Raw genomic sequence first — 19,527 nt, 5'->3', positions numbered from 1 at the left:
AGACCGAGGTGGTTCCGAGACGAGGGACAGGACCAGGGTCAACAAAACTTCAATGCCTACCGGAGCGGGTCACGGAGCTGGAGCCGCGACCGGGGCCGGAGCCAGAGCCGAGGGTCCAACCGGGACGGATCCTATCCACCCCTGGGCGGCACGGGCCAGCAGCAGCAGCAAAAACAGCAAAAGAAGAGCGGCGGCGGCGTTAAGGTGAGCTGGGGGGCCGGCCCTCCCAAAACACTTTTTGCTCCGCACTCGGGACCACACACTAACAACACGCAGACAGCGGCCGAAAGGCAACTAAGCGAGGAAAACAAAAGTCTCAAACGCGAACTCGAGCTAAGCCGAGAAGAAACGCGACAACTCAGAAAGAGGATAGACGACCTAATTAAAGAAATGCAAGCGCTCAGACGAGCGGGCTACTCGCCGATCAGAACGCCAACGCCACCACCGCAGGCCGTGGCACCAGTGCAGCAAAACACAGAGGAGAAAAGCTTTAATGATGAAATCAGGAATTTCATGACTAGCGTGCAAAACCAAATGCAGCAGATGCAAAATCAGATGCAACAAACGCAACAAAAGATAGCTCTGCAGGACCAGAGCTTCCGTAACTACGTCAAAAATCAAAACACGCAGAAAACCACTAATGACGCCAGGGATAGGCTATACAATGACAGGCGATTCGGATCAGAAACCCAAGGTACAAGCAACAACAGTAACAACGCAACATGGCAGGACAAAACCAACTAGAAGTATGGCAGTGGAACTGCAGAGGGTACAAGCGCAAGCAAGGACTCCTGCAACAGTTCATATCTACGCGAGAAAATCCACCAGATATAATCATGCTACAGGAAACCAATAATACCCCCGCACTGAGGGGCTACACGTGCCAGGAGAGTGGCCGCACCGCGACCCTCGTAAGTAACAAAGTAGTAACCATAGCGCATAAAGAAATCGAGGACACCCAGATAGAACACGTGATCACGGAGGTAATTCCCAAAAAGAAAAGAAAGGCTAGAAGTACGTACATAGTAAACTTGTACAGCCCACCTAAACAGACAAAAGGAAACTTTATTAAACTTTTCGCGGACGCCAAAAAATTGGCGGGACAAAACACCCTAATCATAGCGGGAGACTTTAACGCTAAAAGCCCGCGCTGGGGCTATAAGAAGGAAGACAAGAAGGGACGAGGCATCTGCACGGCGGCAGAAAACACCGGGTGTGAGCTGCTAACCGATGAAAACCAGCCGACTAGACAGGGAAACAGCGTCAGTCCAGACACGTGTCCCGACCTAACCTTTATCAGGGGCGCCAAGCAGGCAGAGTGGGAAAACCTGCTCGAAAACCTTGGCAGCGACCACCACATAATAAGAGTCAGCACGGTGGCAGACAATGTCAAGAGGAAAATTGGTACGGCTCGGCTGACGGATTGGGACGCCTTTAGAGCACACTGTCGACAGCTAAAGGGTAACATTACCTCGGTTGAAGAGTGGAGCCAGCAACTCAAGCAAATTCAGGAAATGTACACGCAAGAAGTACATAGAACGGAACAAACACCGGAGGTAGACAAGCGGCTCCTCGGGCTCTGGGAGGCTAGACGCGGGCTCACCAAGAGATGGAAAAGAAAAAAGCTAAATAAGAAGCTAAAGAAGAAGATAGCGGACATCACTAGGCAGACGGAGGAGTACGCGACGCAGCTGGCCAGACAGGGGTGGCAACAGTTTAGCAACTCGCTGAACGGGACCCTAAGTACGGCCAAAACGTGGCGCATCCTCAAGGCCCTAATGGACCCTAGCATGAACAAGTCCGAAAGCGGCAAATCAATCCAAAGACTGGTCCACCAGTACGAAGGTCCCGAAGAGCAGCTCCTGAAAGAAGTCCGAGAAAAATGCTACGGGAAAGACCAAATCGAAGGTTACAAAGGAGATTATCTCGGTGAGGAAAACCCGAAAATGGACCGACCCATCACAAGAGAGGGGGTCACCGAGGCCGTGAGAGCGGCCACCAAGAATACAGCGGCGGGAGCGGACAAGATTCGAAACTCGCTCATAAGAAACCTAAGCGACGAGGCAGTCGATCAGCTGACGTCGTACCTCAACACGCTCTGGCAAGAGGGGAAGGTACCGGCGGAATGGAAACACGCCGTCGTGGTCATGATACCCAAGCCGGGCAAGAAACTACAGATCGAGAATCTCAGGCCGATCTCGCTTACGTCGTGCCTGGGAAAACTGTATGAGAGAATAGTCACCAGAAGGATCCAGCAGCACCTGGAGAACGGGAGGTGGTACCCTGACAGCATGTATGGCTTCAGGGCCAACCTATCGACGCAGGACGTCCTCCTGCAACTCAAAGAGGAGGTACTCGACACAATGCCTAAGGCGGGTGAAAACGTTGTGATGGCGCTCGACATCAAAGGCGCCTTCGACAACGTCAGCCACGTGGCCATAATGGAGGGCCTCAACAACACCAACTGCGGAAGGAAAGTACACGACTACGTCAAGGACTTCCTAACCGACAGAACGGCAACGGTAGGACTGGGGGAGTTGAGGAGCGACACCTTCTCCACACCGTGTAAAGGCACACCCCAAGGCTCCGTGATATCGCCCGTGTTATTTAATGTGGCGATGATCGGCCTGGCAAAACGACTCGGCGAGATTCAGGGCATCCAACACGCGTTGTACGCGGACGACGTCACGGTTTGGGTCACGCAAGGTTCACTGGGAGAAAAACAAGAGAAGCTACAAGAGGCTGCGCGCTGTGTCGAAAAGTACACCAGAGAGAGGGGACTGGTATGCTCCACAGAAAAATCCGAATTACTGAGAGTAGGTAGACACCCCACCCAAGCAACGCTGGAAGTAACGCTTGATGGTCAAAACATCCCGGAAAAGAATATGATCAAAATCCTGGGCATGTGGCTACAGGGCAGCAGAAAATGCAGCCACACCATTAGCCTGCTGAGCAAAGTGACGGAGCAGGTGGGCCGGATGATCAACAGGGTCTCCCAAAAAAGATACGGCATGAAAGAGGAAGACACACTCAAACTCGTCGGCAGCCTGGTCGTCAGCCGAGTCATCTACTCGCTACCGTACCACGCGATGACCAAAGGAGAGAGGGAACAGGCGGACACGATAATCAGGAAAGCATACAAAACGGCTCTCCATCTGCCGAAAAACACTTCAAACGAAAAACTGCTCCAACTGGGCATCAGCAACACTTTCAGCGAACTGGCGGAAGCCCTGCTTGAAACGCAAAAAGCCAGACTCAAAAGCACCCCTGCAGGGAGAGCGCTCCTGACTAGGCTGGGACGGGACACGAGTGGACACGTAGATAGATACGCAGACGTGCCCGACTGCTTAAGAAAAAAAATTACCGACGATTACGTTACTTCCTAATGCGAAATTTGAGCGCAGCAAATAAGCTGTTTCACCTTTTCGATAGATTGAGGCAAAGAAATCGAGCAACACATGTATGCGCTATCACAGAATTTTTTTTTTATTTTTCACACGTATTCCTTTAACAAAGACTCCACTAACAGTTCTTGACAGTCATGAAGGAAGCTTTGTGGTCGGAGAAATAGACTGATATATGTTCGACTTGGTACACCAATGCTTGATTCTCAAAGACGAGATCTATACAAGTGCCTCGCGAGGTTGTCACAGCCGTGGGACGCGTTACGAGCGAGAGGAACGGGATGTTCTCCCGCATAAGTGTTAGGAAATTGCTGTTTGTCTTTATGTCAACATTAAAGTCCCCCACTACTAACATCGGTGTGGATCGATGGACGGTTAATGCGAGTTGCAGGAAGTGCACGACGTCTTTCGTGAGTGCGGTAGGGGCGAAGTAGGCAGCTACTACCAGCAAGCCGTTGGGCAACTTTGCGGCGCACAGTTCGCCAACTTCAAAGTTCGAGCCGGCGCTTTGACAACCGGAGACTCGCAGGAAGGGGTGGGAGGGGGGCGGCGTGTACACCCAGCGGCAAACGATGGGGGCAGAAGCGCGTGCAGCAAGCGGACAACACGATAAAGGGAGGAGGGAAGAGATAGCAGCGACTGACTGATGCCGCTGACGCCGATAGTGAGTCAACCCCAGCTGCGGAGTTGGTTTCAGGGACAACGCCGCCGATGCCGACACAAACAATATGATACCCTCGCTTCCGCAGCGCTAAGAACCAGGGGGGGGGGGGACCCTTTCCTCCTCTTTCTGCATGGCGGCGACGGTGTTCTATGCAGTCACGTTATCTTGACTCTCTAGCGGCGTCAGCGGCATCCAGCGGTATCAGTCGGTCGCTGCTAGCGCTGGGGGGATGAAAGGGGGGCGGAGCTGGTTACGAGGCCGACGACAACGCCGACGCGAAACCCAGGAACGGACGCCAAAGAGCTGCGCTCTAAAACAATAAGCGTTAGGCCAGTACCTAAGAACATGGACCCCAACCTCCACGAGAGCAGAAGGCAGGCGCGAGCCGAATACGTGGAAAAGACACTCGCGCTACTAGAGAACACGGTGTACACGGATGCTGCCACGTACCCGCGAGAAGGGAAGCGCATGGCCACGGCGGTGGTGGTGGACGGCGACGGGAATCTGATCACATGTGCGACGGCAAAGGCAGCCGACACAGCGGAGGCCGAAGAAATTGCCGTGGCGCTGGCGGCAGTAGAAGGATATAGGACAGGCAGGCCTCTAAACATCCTAACAGACTCGAAGGAAGCGTGCAGAAATTACACGCGGGGCAGGATTAGCAAAGCCGCCCTCAGAATTCTTGGCGGAGCCAACTTCGCCGAGAGGAACGTTACGCACAAGTTAATTTGGATTCCGGCCCACGCAGGCATAGAGGGTAACGAAAGGGCAGACAGCCTAGCTCGAGAGACCACGTTCCGAGCAGAGCAGTCGCGCGCCCCGGAGTATCACCCACACGCTTGTGAGGGAGGATACACAGAAATCTTAAACTTATACAGAGGGACGAGAGCCAAATATCCCCCACCGCACAAAGCTCTAACGCAGGAGGAAGCAACGAGTTGGCGCAGATTGCAGACAAACTCCTTCCCAAATTTATACATCCTAAACAAAATGTACCCAACACAATATAGAGACACCTGCCCATGGTGCGGGGCCACACCCACACTATACCATGTCACATGGGAATGTAAACACAATAAATCATTCCACCAACACAATAACCCGAGTGCGGAGCAATGGGAGAGTCGGCTTACCAGCTGCGAGCTCACGGCCCAAAGGGCCTTAGTGCAGCACGCTAGTGAGGTAGCTAGGCTCAGTGGAGCCCTGGAATAGGGGCCCACCCTTGCTGGAAGAGGCTCCAAGTCGCCGGCGCCCAAGACGACCGAGACCTCGAGACGCTAAATCCTTGAAGGAACCAAAATAAAGTTTCTCTCTCTCTCTCTCCAAGTGTCTTTGCAAAATTCCCCGAGTGACGCAGAACTCTGTTTTATGTCAGGACGGACTGACACCATGTCGCCCGATGCTGTCACTCTCTAGTAAGCATTTTAAAAAATTTTAAAAAAACGACTTCACCCAGTTTGAATATTAAGGAGTAGTGTTTATTTTATTCCAAAAGAAAACAGAAGGGAGGGGTTAGTAAAATGCACGGCCAATAATCTTCGAAAAAAAATGGTAAAACCCATTGCAAATCGAGTCGAACATTCTCACATACGAATAAAAAAGAGATGCGTACAGAAGCAAATACTTTCGAATATGAGCTATTTTTATCAACTGATAGCAAGCTGATTGGTATGAGGCCCAAACTTTGTCACAAGTGAGATTCTCTCAGACGCTGCAACGTCAGCCTCAACTGTCCTGACATACTCTCAGCCCACGCACGCCTCAGTGTTGCGTTTCGCTGCTTTAAAACGTTTATTTTGGTTTGGATGAGGGTCACCTGATCTCGGCGTCAGCCAACTTTCCTTTTTGACCTCCAGCTCCTTCAAAGAAGAGGAGGCACAGTTCTTTATTTTTCCCGATCATTCCTCAATGCGACGGTCCTTTCTGTTCTCGTCCTCGTTCCGGTGCGCATTCGCCCCACGGACCATTTGAAGCATCTTCTTGGTCAGTTGTACAGTCAAGTTCGATTTTTTGGACTCCCTAGGGGCCGCTAAAACTTCCGAAAATTCGAGCAGTCCTAAAAAAATGAATGCATGTCTTTTACTGCCCTTAAGGGCTCAAATCGCCACAGGCAAGTCCGAAAAAGCTCTGAAGGCCTGCCAGTACACTTATTAGGCATATTGGTGCTCGTACTGCGACTAAAGCCCCTGCATCTACGCGCCACCGCCGCTTTCTCGGCGGAAACGTGTATGGAGGGGCTTTAACTGCGACAGGAGACGGCGGGTGTGCGCGTGTATAAGAGAATACGTACTGTGTCCCGTGACATTTGCCTCTTCCCACGCTTTACCGCGTAATGTTGCTGTGCTGAGGCGAAGCTGCCTCTCTGGAACCGGCATTATGCAACGTGCCGTGCTAAGCTTCGAAGCCAATCGCGAGGATTACAGAGGCGGAGTCGGTGCCATTGCTGACAGCGGCGAATCCCTTCAATAAAAACAGAGCACCGAACGGCCAGCACCTTAATAGCGAACGTCGAAGCAGCTAGGCCTCGTTTTGCTGCGGTGGTGGCTACGGCTGCCAGCGGATCTGCATGCGAGCACCGGTTCGAGGCGGCGAGATAATCAAAACGGTGGTGTTGGCTTTGATTATTGCCGTTTCGGACTTGCGATCGCGGAAAAAAGTCCGGAAAATCGGACGGCGAAGGGTTCTTGCGTCCGAAATTTCAGACGTTCTTATACATTGACTTCATGGGGTACGTGGTGGTGCCGCGAAGCCGCCCGCCTTATCAGGCATGTCCCAAAAATCGGGCGTCCGGAAAATCGGTCGTTGACTGTACACTGGAAACTCCTCCAGCCGACGACACGGCGTCAAAGACGACTCGGTACGATTCCACTCTTTTACTCGAGCCAGCATTAGGGCGACTTTTCTTCCTTTTCAATACAATGACAACTAATTTTGCCAGACAGAAGCACACATTCCCCGAGTTTTGCCTGAGTATTTCCAGACTATTCAAAATCCTTGAGAATTCCCGATTTTACCGGTTGGTAGGCACCCTGTGTAACAACACAGATATTAACCAGCCTGATAATGAAGACTGCATGCTCATCATTTCCATGATCTTTAGGATGAACACACCAGTAATGTCGATATTCACATGCCCGGGAGCCGAACAAGTCCTTCGCATGGCCAATCTCACAAAAGGAACAAACGTCACCCAACCAACACCCTCCAGAGGGCAAAACGTTCAGCCCTCTGGGCCTGACAGACCCATTACAACTCAATCTGATAACACCACCAAGCCATGAAAGAAGGGAATGTACAGCATTGAGTATAAATATGTTGCTAAATACCAACAAAAATAAAGCATTTTCCAAGCATTATATGCTAAAGAACAATGCTCCAATGAAAACGTTCATAGCTGCAGCTATGTTCAGTCCTAACATTATAAAGGCACGCATTTCACTACATTGGGTCTTAGTGCTTTGGGTCTTAGTACGACTGAAAAAAACTGTTGGTCATCATGGCCACTCCGACTCAGCTCAACTCACTCGGGCTCACGCCTACTCCAATGTACTAAATTCGACTCGTACTTGCCTGGGCTCGCAGGTAGTCTGAGTGAGTCGACTCCTATGTGAGTTTGTTGACCTATGTCCCAAGAGAGATTTAATTCAAAAGATCTGGTTGCCGAGTACTTAGAGTGAAAACATCTCACCTGCTCGTCAACCTACATTTTCAGTAATGTTAGCCAGATAAGCCAATCCAATGATGCTGAACCAAGCCAAAAGCACCCTGCAGCTCAGGCAGCATGTGCTGCAACTCTCACAAGCCATGTCGCTAACAAATGACTTTTATTCTTATGTCACTGAGTGCTGTTACGGCCGGCATATATCACCCCGGGCAAAAAGGATGCTCAAAAGACCCTGCTCAACCGAAACGGAAGATGGATTGCTAATTTGCTATGGTTGTCTCGTGAGGATGCCGGTCTGGCAGGAGCTCCGCAGTGATGACAGGCCCCTTTGTGTGTGCGACCAAGGGGAGAACGCTTTCCGCGAACCAACGTCGCCTACGACCCGCGACGCACGTGTAGCCGCCGGCAGAGACGTCAAACACGTGCAAACGTCACCTGGGACAGGGATCAGCAGCCCACCCACAATCAGACTCAGTGCCTGTCACGTTACGTTGACGTGAGCAAGATCTCGCCTACGATTTTAGGGGGCCTATTTAAACGGCCACGCAATGTACTTTTGACTTCATTCATGCTCTTCTGATTTTTCACCAACCATTGAATAAACCGTGCATGTTTCGCACTCGAAATCGTCTCGTCCTTGCCTGGTCGCCATGGTCTACAGGACGCCTGCAGCGCGCCGACAACGCCACGCTACCCAATAGTAACGCCGGTCGAGGTTGAAGAACCAGGCGTCGCAACAACTGTCGGCAGCAGTAGGGTACGCTACCCTGGAGAATGCAACAGTGCATGGAAAGTACCAACATGCCTTTTTTCTACCCCCATTCTTCGAGAACCATGTTTCAATGGGCATGAAACATGAAAAGCATTGTTTAGACAATTGGACTGAAATTTCTGGAAGTAATGAAAAATACATATAATAATTTTTAATGTCTCTTAAAACAATTCTGGACCCTTAGCCTGTGAAAAATGCATAAAGCGCTGATAACATGACAAATCCTAATATTAATTTAGTAAGCATTAATAAAATTTTGCATCAATAAACATGTGGCTTTTTACTACTACTATAATTTTTCTACCTAGACGCCTTCAGGAGTGCACATCTGTTGCTGTGGATGGTGGTTTTACAGTACTTGCTGCTATAACAGTGGAACATGTCAATCACCACTGGATTTGCTGTGCAGCAGCAACAGAATTCCTTCAGTTTGACAAGAGTTTAGGGCGGCTCTTCAAGGCGATCAAATTAATAGCTGTTGAGATATGGCTGCATGACATGGGCCTAATAAGCACAAGAAAATCAGCTTAAAGGGACACTAAAGGTTACTATGAAGTCAAGTTAAAGTGATAAAGCAATGCTCTAGAACGTCTAAGGCGTCAATACAATCGCGAACAGAGCTTTAGTAACCGAGAAATTGAGGTAAATGCATAGCACGATTTGAGACCCCCCAGCGACATTCCGGTACTAGCCCGATGACGAAGGCACTCCTCATCATAATTTATGTCACTAGTACTCAACTACTTGCATTAAAAAGATCATTTCATTAGGTTATAAGATGGAAGAAAATGCTACTTGTCTACTTCTGTTCGATTCTAAGAAAAAATAACATTTTGACGTTACCGTTCGGTAGTATGGGTGGTCGAAAGGTTTCGTTTTCGCTCGAGTCAGCGCCGCACGCGCTTTGAGAGTTTCAGTTGTTTCGTTATCGCGTCGTGCTGCGGTGGTTCTGCTGGCTCGCGAAACTTGCATTTGGAACAAGCAGCGAGAATGACACGTCCATGTGATGTCGTGGTATGCGCGAACGGTCCGCGGAACTTGGCCAAGGGCAGTCGCAGCGGCGAATCCAACGTTACTTATCACTGTATGCCAACGAGTGAACCTCTCCATTCGAAGTGGTTTAATGCCGTACCTCTGCCACTGCGCGTTGACAAGGATCCGAAAAATCGCATAGTGTGCTCGCTGCACTTTCTTCCAGAGGATTACGAGTTCAACGCCGACTTACTGAAGTCGTGTGGTGCCTTTCAAAGCAATGCTTTCCCGTAGCGCTGTTCCGTCGGTCTTACCTGCATTCTCCGAAGCGCAAGAACTGCAGGTCGAAGACGGGGCTGCGGCATTTGGTTTTGACGAAGGAAAAGCTACAAATGTGCGATTATGTACAGCCATGACATACAGTTACCGTCGTAGTAGTACGCAACGACGCCGGCAGCGCGAGCCCTCAGCAGCAGGTCACGTTCATCAGTGCTTAAATCGCTGAAGTCGAGCCTAGCATCGCGAGCCAATGTGTCGTTGTCAGGGTCGTCCATTGCAACGAGCGTCAAAGTTGGCGCCATAAAATAAAGAACCAGCTTATCGTCGCGCGCTTTCCCTTCCGCTAGCCACCTTAGTTCCGCTTTCGCGCTGCTGACGTCTGTCTTGGCTGTTTCTGGCCGCGCGTTTGCGTTTTGCGCAGAAAAGCCGTAGCGCCGTCTGCGGACGCCGTTTTACTCACCGACGGCGCAACACTATGAGACCATGATGTCACCACCCCTCGATCAGAGGGTCCCCGGGAGGTTTGAACTGCGCTAGAGGTACGCGGACACTTCAGAACGCATTTTCTCTTAAAATAAGTCTCTTCTTCGCATGAAACAAGCGTTTCGAGGTTTCCAGGATGGTATTTCAACAGTCCACGTTGACTTAATATTAACCTTTAGTGTCCCTTTAAGGTATAGAAAATGGCAGCAATCCTGGTACAATTTCACACAGACCTCTGAAGTTATTGCTAGAAAACTTTTTGAGTGGTGATTATGTACATACATGACTGAAACAAAGCGGGTAATGAAATATATATGAGTTGGAAAGCATTGTGGAAATACATAAAGTACTCTTTATCACTGGATATTTTCCTTGGTAAAATTGCCTCAGCAAACCAGCACTATGGAATGGCTTCTAAGAAAACTCCAATTTCCTCCTGAATACTGACTATAAAAATGATGCGATTTTTAGCCCCCATAATTAAAAAAGTAAATATAGAAAGAACACAAAATTAAGCGTCATAAATATATAGTGCATCCATAACCTACACATACTTGCACACTGAAGACACAATAACAATGAAGCAGCTTTGTTTCACCTGTCATGAACCCCCCAATTTCTTTATGTGCCACAGTGCAACACATTTTTTGTGACCAGGAGTCAGAACCAAACTTGATGACAAAAAAGTGAGAAGAATTTATTTTTCATGTAGTCAGGAATATTGTGGTCGATATTGGGGCAACCAAAATGCAGCCCATTGTCAAACACTATATTTAATTTCATGTGTCATATTTTATGGCGCACCTAAGCATATAAAGAATGCAAAAGAGTGTACTGTTACAAAAACCTTCAGCAGCTTAAACCTCAATAATGAAAACAATGTAAACATGCCAACTCGCATTCACTTGATTCACAAACTGAGCTCTACGACGACTACATGCCATGATTCATCTTGCAGAATCAGCACAGCAAACACTGCATAGCTGAAGCCTTCAGTCTTTCTAGCTAAATATTCTGCTATAGCAATGGCAACATGCTTGGTTCAACACCAATGACATGATTATGCTACTGTTGCATAATCTTGTTGCATACACCAAAAGTGTATTTTCTTCTGTTGGAGGATCATTAAAAAAATTTACTACTGATTAGGCCTTGTGCATCACCATGAATTAGCAGTCTTTTTTTTTTCCATTTGCTATAGCACAATTTCATAATAACTCATACTGGTGATTTACACAAAGCAATTAGCAGGCTATACGCTACCTGAACTGATTTTTGGTTGTTACTGGCAATTCAGCATGACATCCAATGTAAAAGCATTATTTATGGTTAAAAAGTTAAGCTCAGGTTCAAATATTTCCACACTACTAAACACACAAAAGCTATAATTTTCTTGCTCCAGTGCAACATTGCTTGCTACTTGTTATGCCATGTCACAAAACAAAAATGGAAAGGCAAACTTAGCATTTCCCCAGATTATAAGTAGCGTTAGGATGAATGAATGCATGTCATCGTTGTACTCTTAACTCTGGTGAAACTGTGAAGTACGGAAAAAGAAAAAAATAATTTGAAGACTCAATCCCACAGAGCAGTCCACTCACATATACATGCCCATGTGGCTATCCTTACACACTGTTTATCAATTTGTACTTGTAGACACTTCAGAGAGAAAATACAATCGCCACTTCATACGTGCCAGTTATTTAAGTATGAGGCCAAACATCATTAAGTGTCAACAATAAACTTCAAACAAACTGACCCTTTTCAGTGGCTTTTCTCAAATGCACTGAATTTCTTGCTATAAAATAGCCAATAAAACAAATTTGGTGGCTTTCTGACTTTACCATCCATCCAAGGCAAAAGGGCTTTAGAAAGCAAACATTCACTGAGTATAAAACAGGCATCCAGAGACACAACATACTGAAACAACACATGTACCATGTTAACAAAAACCAATTTGTATACAGAACAAGGGGACAATAAAACACTGCCTTTGCCAAAAGCAAGATCTTAACATTCACAAAACTAAGCTAAAAACACCAGCTAAAAGTCAGTGAAAAACAGCAAGCTGGTCCTGCCATCACATTCAAAGATGACACTAATTTCATGCTACACTAAAGATGGCTTTCTTCATGGGACTTCGTGTTGCATTACAGTAAATGCACGTCATTGCAGTAAATGTAGCCACAGATACCACCGCCCTTGGCACAGGTCAGCGATACAACACAGGCACCAGAAGTACAGCCCTAATATAGGCCCACTCATCGTCCATTTTCATATCCTGGGAAAAGCGCCTGCAGTGTTTTCTGCAGGGACTTGTTGACCAGAAGTGTGTATGTGTTACCCAGTTCCTGGCGGCATGTTGGGCAGCTGAACACCTCAGCCTTGAAGGATCTCTGTAGACAGCTCTGTAAGGTTGTGAACACACACAGAAAAGCCACACCATAGTTAAACAGAACGAGAGCACAGTGCTTCCAATGCTAAAGAAAGCACCAATCTCAACCCATAAAGGATGGCAACTTTCCTTTTCATAACACTTTCTTGACCTTACAGATTTTAGCACAACCTGATTGGTCTTATGGCATTGCACATAAGCAAAGAATCGCACATTTAGAGAAGCGCACGAGATCACGGTGATGGCCACTTGATGTCAGGCATCTTGCAACACTTAAACAATGTTTTAATGTGATGCTAAAACAGGCAAGTTTGCTGGCCTATGCAGCAGGTTGAGTCACTCTGGTCGTGTGTTATTCTTTTTCTCACCATCCTTGATGTGATCATGGTAAGCTAAGCAAGTAGCATGCCTTGAAGGCATCATGTACAGTGTAGTGCGCTTACTCAATTTGAACATAAACCTTTCTTCCAGAATAAACGAACTGCAACTGATAGTATGCTAAGATTGGGAATAAAAGTAAGGTTACACTAGCCACACCCTCTTTTCACTTTGAATCAAGCCTGCCCAGCATAGGGTCTTTCCTGGATACTTCACTGCATGCAACCACTGTATCCTTTAGATGAGCGCACAGTCTGATTGGATGGGAAAAGCCACAGGTGTACTGTTTCTGTGGTTAGCAGTGCATGCTCACTGCTCTCCACATACCTTATGTTGACTAAATCAAAGTACCCCATTGATAGTCTTCCACACAAATGCAGCAAGCAATTATTATTCAGGCAAAAGCAACAAAAAAGAACATGCTCTCAGGTTAGGGAAAGTCAGTGGGTCACCAGACTCTAAGCACTTGTAAGCAGACTCTGCCTGCAACCAGCTGGAACTTCAAGACTTGCACCAAAGGTGATTTCAGAATCCCACCACGTCAACAGCAGGAGTAGGAGTGTCAATTACGAGGATTGCCCCATAAGTCCTAGGCCTAACACAGAAAAGTTTACACAGAGCCTAGAACTTTTATGGTAGACATGCCTTTCAAAAGTTGCTCCACAAAAACTCACCCATGTGTAGCGAGCACATTGATAGTGAACAGTAGGTGGCGATTTGTGCCGCCAAACCAAAATGGAGAATTTGAATGCACATGTAGTGATTGAATTATCCCTGAGAGGGTTAGCTCCGGCCCGTCCATCAGGATAAGGTTGAAGTGTTAAGAGAGGATGCTCTTATAGTACAATAAAAAGGGGGCTGTCAGCATGCAATAAAACATTACCTGTGTGTGCAAAGGCAGATTGCCGGCTGAACATCTAAACATTCGTGAAGCTGACAAGAGTATTAAAAATCATGGTACAGTGCAGCCTTACCAAAAAAATTTATATGCACAAAGTTTCTGGGAACTGATTTACAAGATTGCTCACTCACAAGCAAAAGCACATGTGGTGCACAATGTACAGATACAACCAGGAGCTAGCTGTTCAAGGTAGTTTCAGTAAACTTCAATGCACTGGCTGTCACTGTTGCTGAAATGTAGGTCTGCCACTTCTGTCCTGAACCCTTTCGCTGTCACGGACATTACCAGTACGTCATCGCGCTTCCACCCCACAGTGTCACTGACGTACCGGTACGTTCCCTATCGTGCGTTCAAAATTTCGCGCCTGAGCGCAAAGCTGGCGCTCCTGGACTGGCCACGCCATCTGTTCACTTTTTCTACAAGTTCGTATTTTCGCCCCGACTTGTGTTAGTCCATGTATTGAAGAGTACGGTGCGACTGCCACTCCCCACTTTCTCTTTGCTGAGTGGCGCGGTGGCTCCGCGTTCACTGGATCATGCGTCGCGCGCGTGTGGTTATGGGTTCAAAGGTTGTTTAGCCATCTCCACTGGTTTTAAGGTTTTCATTGGCGGCGAGGAGTTACGGAGTCGCCATCTATCGGAAGCGCCTCGCTGGCGTAGTATGAGGGATCACGTGGCGCGCTCCTCATAGGTTTTGCTGTCAGCGCTCACTCAAAACACTACGCGCGAGCTCTCCCGGATATTTCTGTAAGTACTTTCGAAACGAGAGAAGTTTTTTACTGTCTAAATAATAATCTTGGGCAAACTGAAAGCACAGAATCGTTTACAGACGCTATGTCTCTTTACCGAATACGTACAGTGAACGCCACTGCGCCCGGTCGCCGCGATGGAGTCTCCCAAACCGGCTTCTTGCGTGAAAGGTAGGTAAACGCTGAGAGCAAACTATGTGAAATATGTTCTTATAGTGTTTTTATAACTAAATGGAGCGTAATAGAATGAAGCCTCAATGCAGCGATCACACAGACTCGCAGCGACCGACTGCGCGTCTGCATGCTTGTCCGCGTACTGTTTCACTTTCACCGCGTGCGCGTTTTCGCACCGTGCCATGAGCTTTAGGCTGCAGAATATGAGCATTTGACAGTATGCAAGCAACCATTGTTGCGTGGGCGCTATCAGAGCTATTCAAAAATAATTTCATTGTAGAGGCTTCGACGCCTACGGGGAGGGACTGTGATGTGCCGTCGCGACGATTCAATGTTTTTTTTTTAAATTCTAAATTCTTGGACGTTTCAATATTACTTCTCGAGTTTCGCCGCACTGTATGTTTATCGGTGTTTTCAGCGTGTGATTTCCCGCTGCTTCTTTTTTTGGTAATCCAGTGCATTAATCCATAACACAAACCTGACCATATGCCATGCTTTTTTTAATGTGCTTCTTACTACTCCATTTCCACTCCAGTGAACTTGCCAGTATCTATAGCATCGACAAGTTCATAGACCAAACCGTCATGACATTAGTCGGCAAGCGGACTCGGGCGAGTGCCTCAGTGTGCGTTTTCCGAACATCGCAGACCCAGCGCCGCAGCAGAAATCTTCCTCGCGTCTGTGCTTGATGCATACCCGAGTTGTAGCCAATGACTGTTTGCCGGTTTTATGTTTCGCGAGCCAAGCTTCACGCAGCTTCTTGTCCTGCGGCTACGTGTGAATAAGGCTGACACCGGGCTCCGTTGCGTAAGTCCGGCACTGCGGCACCGAGCAGTAGCCTACCATGTTGCGCGCCTTCAAAGGCAGCTACTACCTATTAAAGTGCTTTCAACCGTTGTAAAGGAGACACTCGAAGCAGGAAAATCTCGCCACTAAATGAGGACCGCAGCGTACGAGTGAATTTAAACTCTCGTCTTCAGCTCGCTTTGGCGCTCCCGAAGCAGCCGACGCGGCCGCTATGTCCACGTGATCCCTAATGTGCGTAGTGGAACATACTGATCTGTCCCAATTCAAAAAATCTCTGGATGACTATCTGTGCGAATGCGCTGCTTGATTTCGATGTATTCTGTGTTTGTGACTATTGCACATGTTCTTTTCTTTTATATATTTTTTCATAACCCTCTCTCTAAGGACCCTCGCAAGGGGGTTGACAGTACTGTTAAATAAAAATAAAAAATAAATAGCACGTCACGCCGACGGTGGTGCCAACGTCAAGTTCAGGCGCACCTGCCGTTGCCTCTCCGAAAAGAGTGACTCGATTGCTGCTTTCGCTCTTTCGCCGCACCCTCGCTTCCGACTTGCAGCAGTAAACGTAAAGCCATTCGAACTTTGTTTTAGCCTTTTTTCATCTCCCTCTGTCTTCTTGATCACACAACGTCCCATTTCTCTCCGTTCTGCGGGCGACTGAAAGCGCATCCTCCCTGCGCGCGGGACCTTCGTCTGCTCTTTGGAGTGGTGGTTCTTCAGATTCAGAATACGAGCCGAGCTCGAATTTGGACTCGGACAGCGTCTCATGCGAGGAAGAGATGAGTTCCGCATCGTCAGATTCGGATGTTGAGCGGATGTTATAGTCAGGCTGATGATGATGATGTTTACTAACAACAGCTGCAGAACACTGAAATGTGCATATCGCATTGACTATGTTATTTGTATACCAATCGTAATCAAAAATAAATTGCTATGTTCATTCCCTGTTATGCTCGTTCCCTGAAACCAAGCCGACACTGGGGGTGCGTCACGGCCAGAAAGGTCCATCAGCGAAAGGGTGAAAGTAAGTTTAGTCAAAGTGAATGGAAACGACCTTCTTCTCCAGAGCCAAAGAAGCCCAGACTGCTCCATCAGCAGAGGAATTGATGGCTACTGCCTCCAGGGAGTCTGAGGGCCTGTTGCTTAGGGATTTTCTGCAGTAGGGGTGGACCATCAATGAAGAATACCATGCTACCCTGATTTGTTGCCTGTAGGACACCATCAAGGCTAAACAACTCGACATACTTCAAGAAGGAATCATTCTTATCAAGGCAATGCTTCTTCACATGCACAGTTGTGGTCATCATCATCATCATCAGCAGCAGCAGCAGCAGCCTGGCTACGCCCACTGCAGGGCAAATTGGATTGGATTGGAGGCAACTTTATTTATGCCTGCAGTTGGGCGCTCGCGTGCCCCGACAAGGGCCTACGTCATCTACGAAGTCGCCGTTACTCAGCGCAGGTCTCCGCTTGCCGTTGCCAGCTCGCTGGGTCCGTGCCTTTTGAGCGCCTCGAAGACCTGCTGGACGGCCCAGAGCTGTTCGTCTCGGTCGTAGCTTTTCGTGGCTGCCTCGAGCCGCGGTGGGAGCGTTCCTGATTTTGCTTCTTCTGGATTTTTAACGCAGTCTCACAAGATGTGCGTGCAGTCTGCGGTCTCCCTTCGGCAGACTCTGCACTTATCGGACGGATATGTCTCGAGGTACATGCGATTCATCAGTCTCGGGCTCAGTAGCGATCCGGTCTGGAGCTGTCTCAGTACTACCGCCTCCGCTCGACTCAGCCTCGGCTGTGGGGGTGGGAGAGTCCTGCGAGCCAGGCAGTAAGTCTTCGTTATTTCATTGTAATCCGTCATGCGGTCCTTGGTTCCAAACTACATTGGACGGTCTGTCGCCGGGGCGCAGTTGGTTAGCACTCGCGCCGCTGCGTGTGCCGTCTCATTATGGTTCTCATTGCGTTCCGACGTGTCGCCTGCGTGCGCCGGGAACCACTTGAGTCACACTTTTCGTTCTAGTAGTTTGACCGCTCGCAGTACGCGCTAAGCCTCCCTGCAGATTTGGCCTTTGGCGAAGTTTCGCACCGCCTGTCTCGAGTCACTCAGCGCCGTGTGGCAGTCTGCGTCGGCAATGGCCAGGGCGATGGCTACCTCCTCCGCTTGTTCCGCTCCAACGCTTCTCACGCTCGCTGCCGTCCTCATGGCGCCGGTTGATGCCTCTATGACGACCGCTGCGAAGGCGTTCCGTTGGTATTCGGCTGCGTCCACGTACCGCGCGTGTTCGTTGTTGGCATGCTGGTCGACGAGAGAGCCTTGGCCCTCGCCGCTCTTCTTCCATTGTTGAACTCAGGATTCATGTTCTTCGGTATGGGGCCGATTCTGGTCTGGCGTCGGACCTCATCAGGGACGGGGAGCTTCATCTCCACCTAGTTCGAGTGTCCAATTCTCAGATCGTCCAGTATCTTCCTCCCGGCTTTGGTCATGGACAGCCGCTCCAGTTGAGAGGTCCGTTGCACTTCGGCTATTTCTTCGAGCGTATTGTGTATACCGAGTTGTAACAAGCGGGTCGTGCTCGGGGACTCAAACAGGCCCAGCTCCGCCTTGTACGCTCTTCTGATGAGCACGTTAATTTTGTTACGTTCGTGTTGCAGCCATCTGTGGTAGGCTGCAACATACGCGACGTGGCTGATGACGAATGATTGGACGAGCCTAATTAGGCTCTCCTCTCTCATGCCAGCCTTCCGGCAAGTGACTCGTTTGAGGAGTCGAATGGCGTGGGCTGCTTTTGCCTTGAGACAAGTGATGGTTTCGCCATTTCTTCCATGCTTTTCGATGACCATGCCTAGGATCCTAATTTTGCCGACCTCGGGGATCACGTTGCCGGATTTGGTTACGATTCTGACTTTTTCATTTTCGCGTTGTCTGGTCTTCCCTCTGCTGTTTTTGGTAGGTGGGACTATGAGAAGCTCCGATTTGCTCGGCGAACATCTCAGTCCGGTGCCTTCCAGCTGGTCTTCTATTGCGTCGATGGCGGCTTGCAGCGCGCCCTCGATGTGGGCGTCGCTGCCACCGGTCACCCACAGCGTGATATCGTCCGCGTAGATGGTGTGCCTGATGTCTTCGATGTCCCCGAGCTTTTCGGCCACTCTGATCATTACCAGGTTGAACAGCATCGGCGAAATGACCGATCCCTGCGGTGTGCCGGTGCTTCCGAACTTCTTCTCTTGCATCTGTAGGTCGCCTGCTCATAGCTCGACGGTCCTGTCCGTGAGAAAGTCCTTGATGTAGTTGTGGGATCTTTCGCCCATGTTGAGCTTGGAGACTTGAGACAGAATCGCCGAGTGTTTCACCTTATCGAAGGCGCTCTGCAGGTTGAGCCCTAGGATTGCTTTGTTGTCGCGGGCGCTGCCGCCATCATCGATGATCTGGTGTTTGAGCTGCAGCATCGCGTCCTGTGTGCTGAGGTGCTGTCTGAAGCCGATCAAAGTGGCTGGGTACAGCCCTTCTCGTTCCAGGTAGTCTTGCCACTTGTTGAGCAGCACGTGCTCCAGCACCTTGTCCACGCAAGACGTGAGCAAGATGGGCCGGAGGTTATCCGTGTCCGGCGGCTTCCCCGGCTTGGGGATCAGGATGGTCTAGGCTGTCTTCCACAGCTTTGGCAGCGCGCCCGCTCTCCAGCACTTGCTGAAGTACTTTGCGAGGTTTTCAATCGAGCCGTCGTCGAGGTTCTTGAGCGCCTTGTTCGTGACGAGGCCCGGGCCGGCTGCCGACCGGCTGCTGAGGTCATGCAGGGCCGCGCGTACCTCCTCGTCGTCGATGCCACGATCGAAATGTACGACGCATGTTGTTCGGGTGAGTGTAGTCGGCAGGTATTTGTTGTTAATACGCCTGGTG

At 49.1% G+C, this 19,527-nt stretch overlaps 1 protein-coding gene across 2 annotated transcripts in view; it reads right to left on the bottom strand.

Annotated features, from left to right (window-relative positions):
• Positions 1–10,910: 10,910 nt before the first annotated feature.
• LOC135907861 (E3 ubiquitin-protein ligase UHRF1-like) overlaps positions 10,911–19,527 on the bottom strand; it is an 84,508-nt gene continuing 75,891 nt past the window's right edge. For both annotated transcript variants that reach the window (XM_065439615.2, XM_065439616.2), the window contains one exon: positions 10,911–12,646. In XM_065439615.2, the coding sequence (XP_065295687.1) occupies positions 12,500–12,646 (147 nt within the window). In that variant the 3' untranslated portion in view covers positions 10,911–12,499. The remainder of the gene's footprint in view (positions 12,647–19,527) is intronic.

This window comes from Dermacentor albipictus, chromosome 1 (assembly GCF_038994185.2).
Source record: "Dermacentor albipictus isolate Rhodes 1998 colony chromosome 1, USDA_Dalb.pri_finalv2, whole genome shotgun sequence".
In the NCBI taxonomy this organism is placed as follows: domain Eukaryota; kingdom Metazoa; phylum Arthropoda; class Arachnida; order Ixodida; family Ixodidae; genus Dermacentor; species Dermacentor albipictus.
The sequence above is the reverse complement of the archived record's forward strand: the minus strand, read 5'-3'. Positions and strand labels throughout refer to the sequence as shown.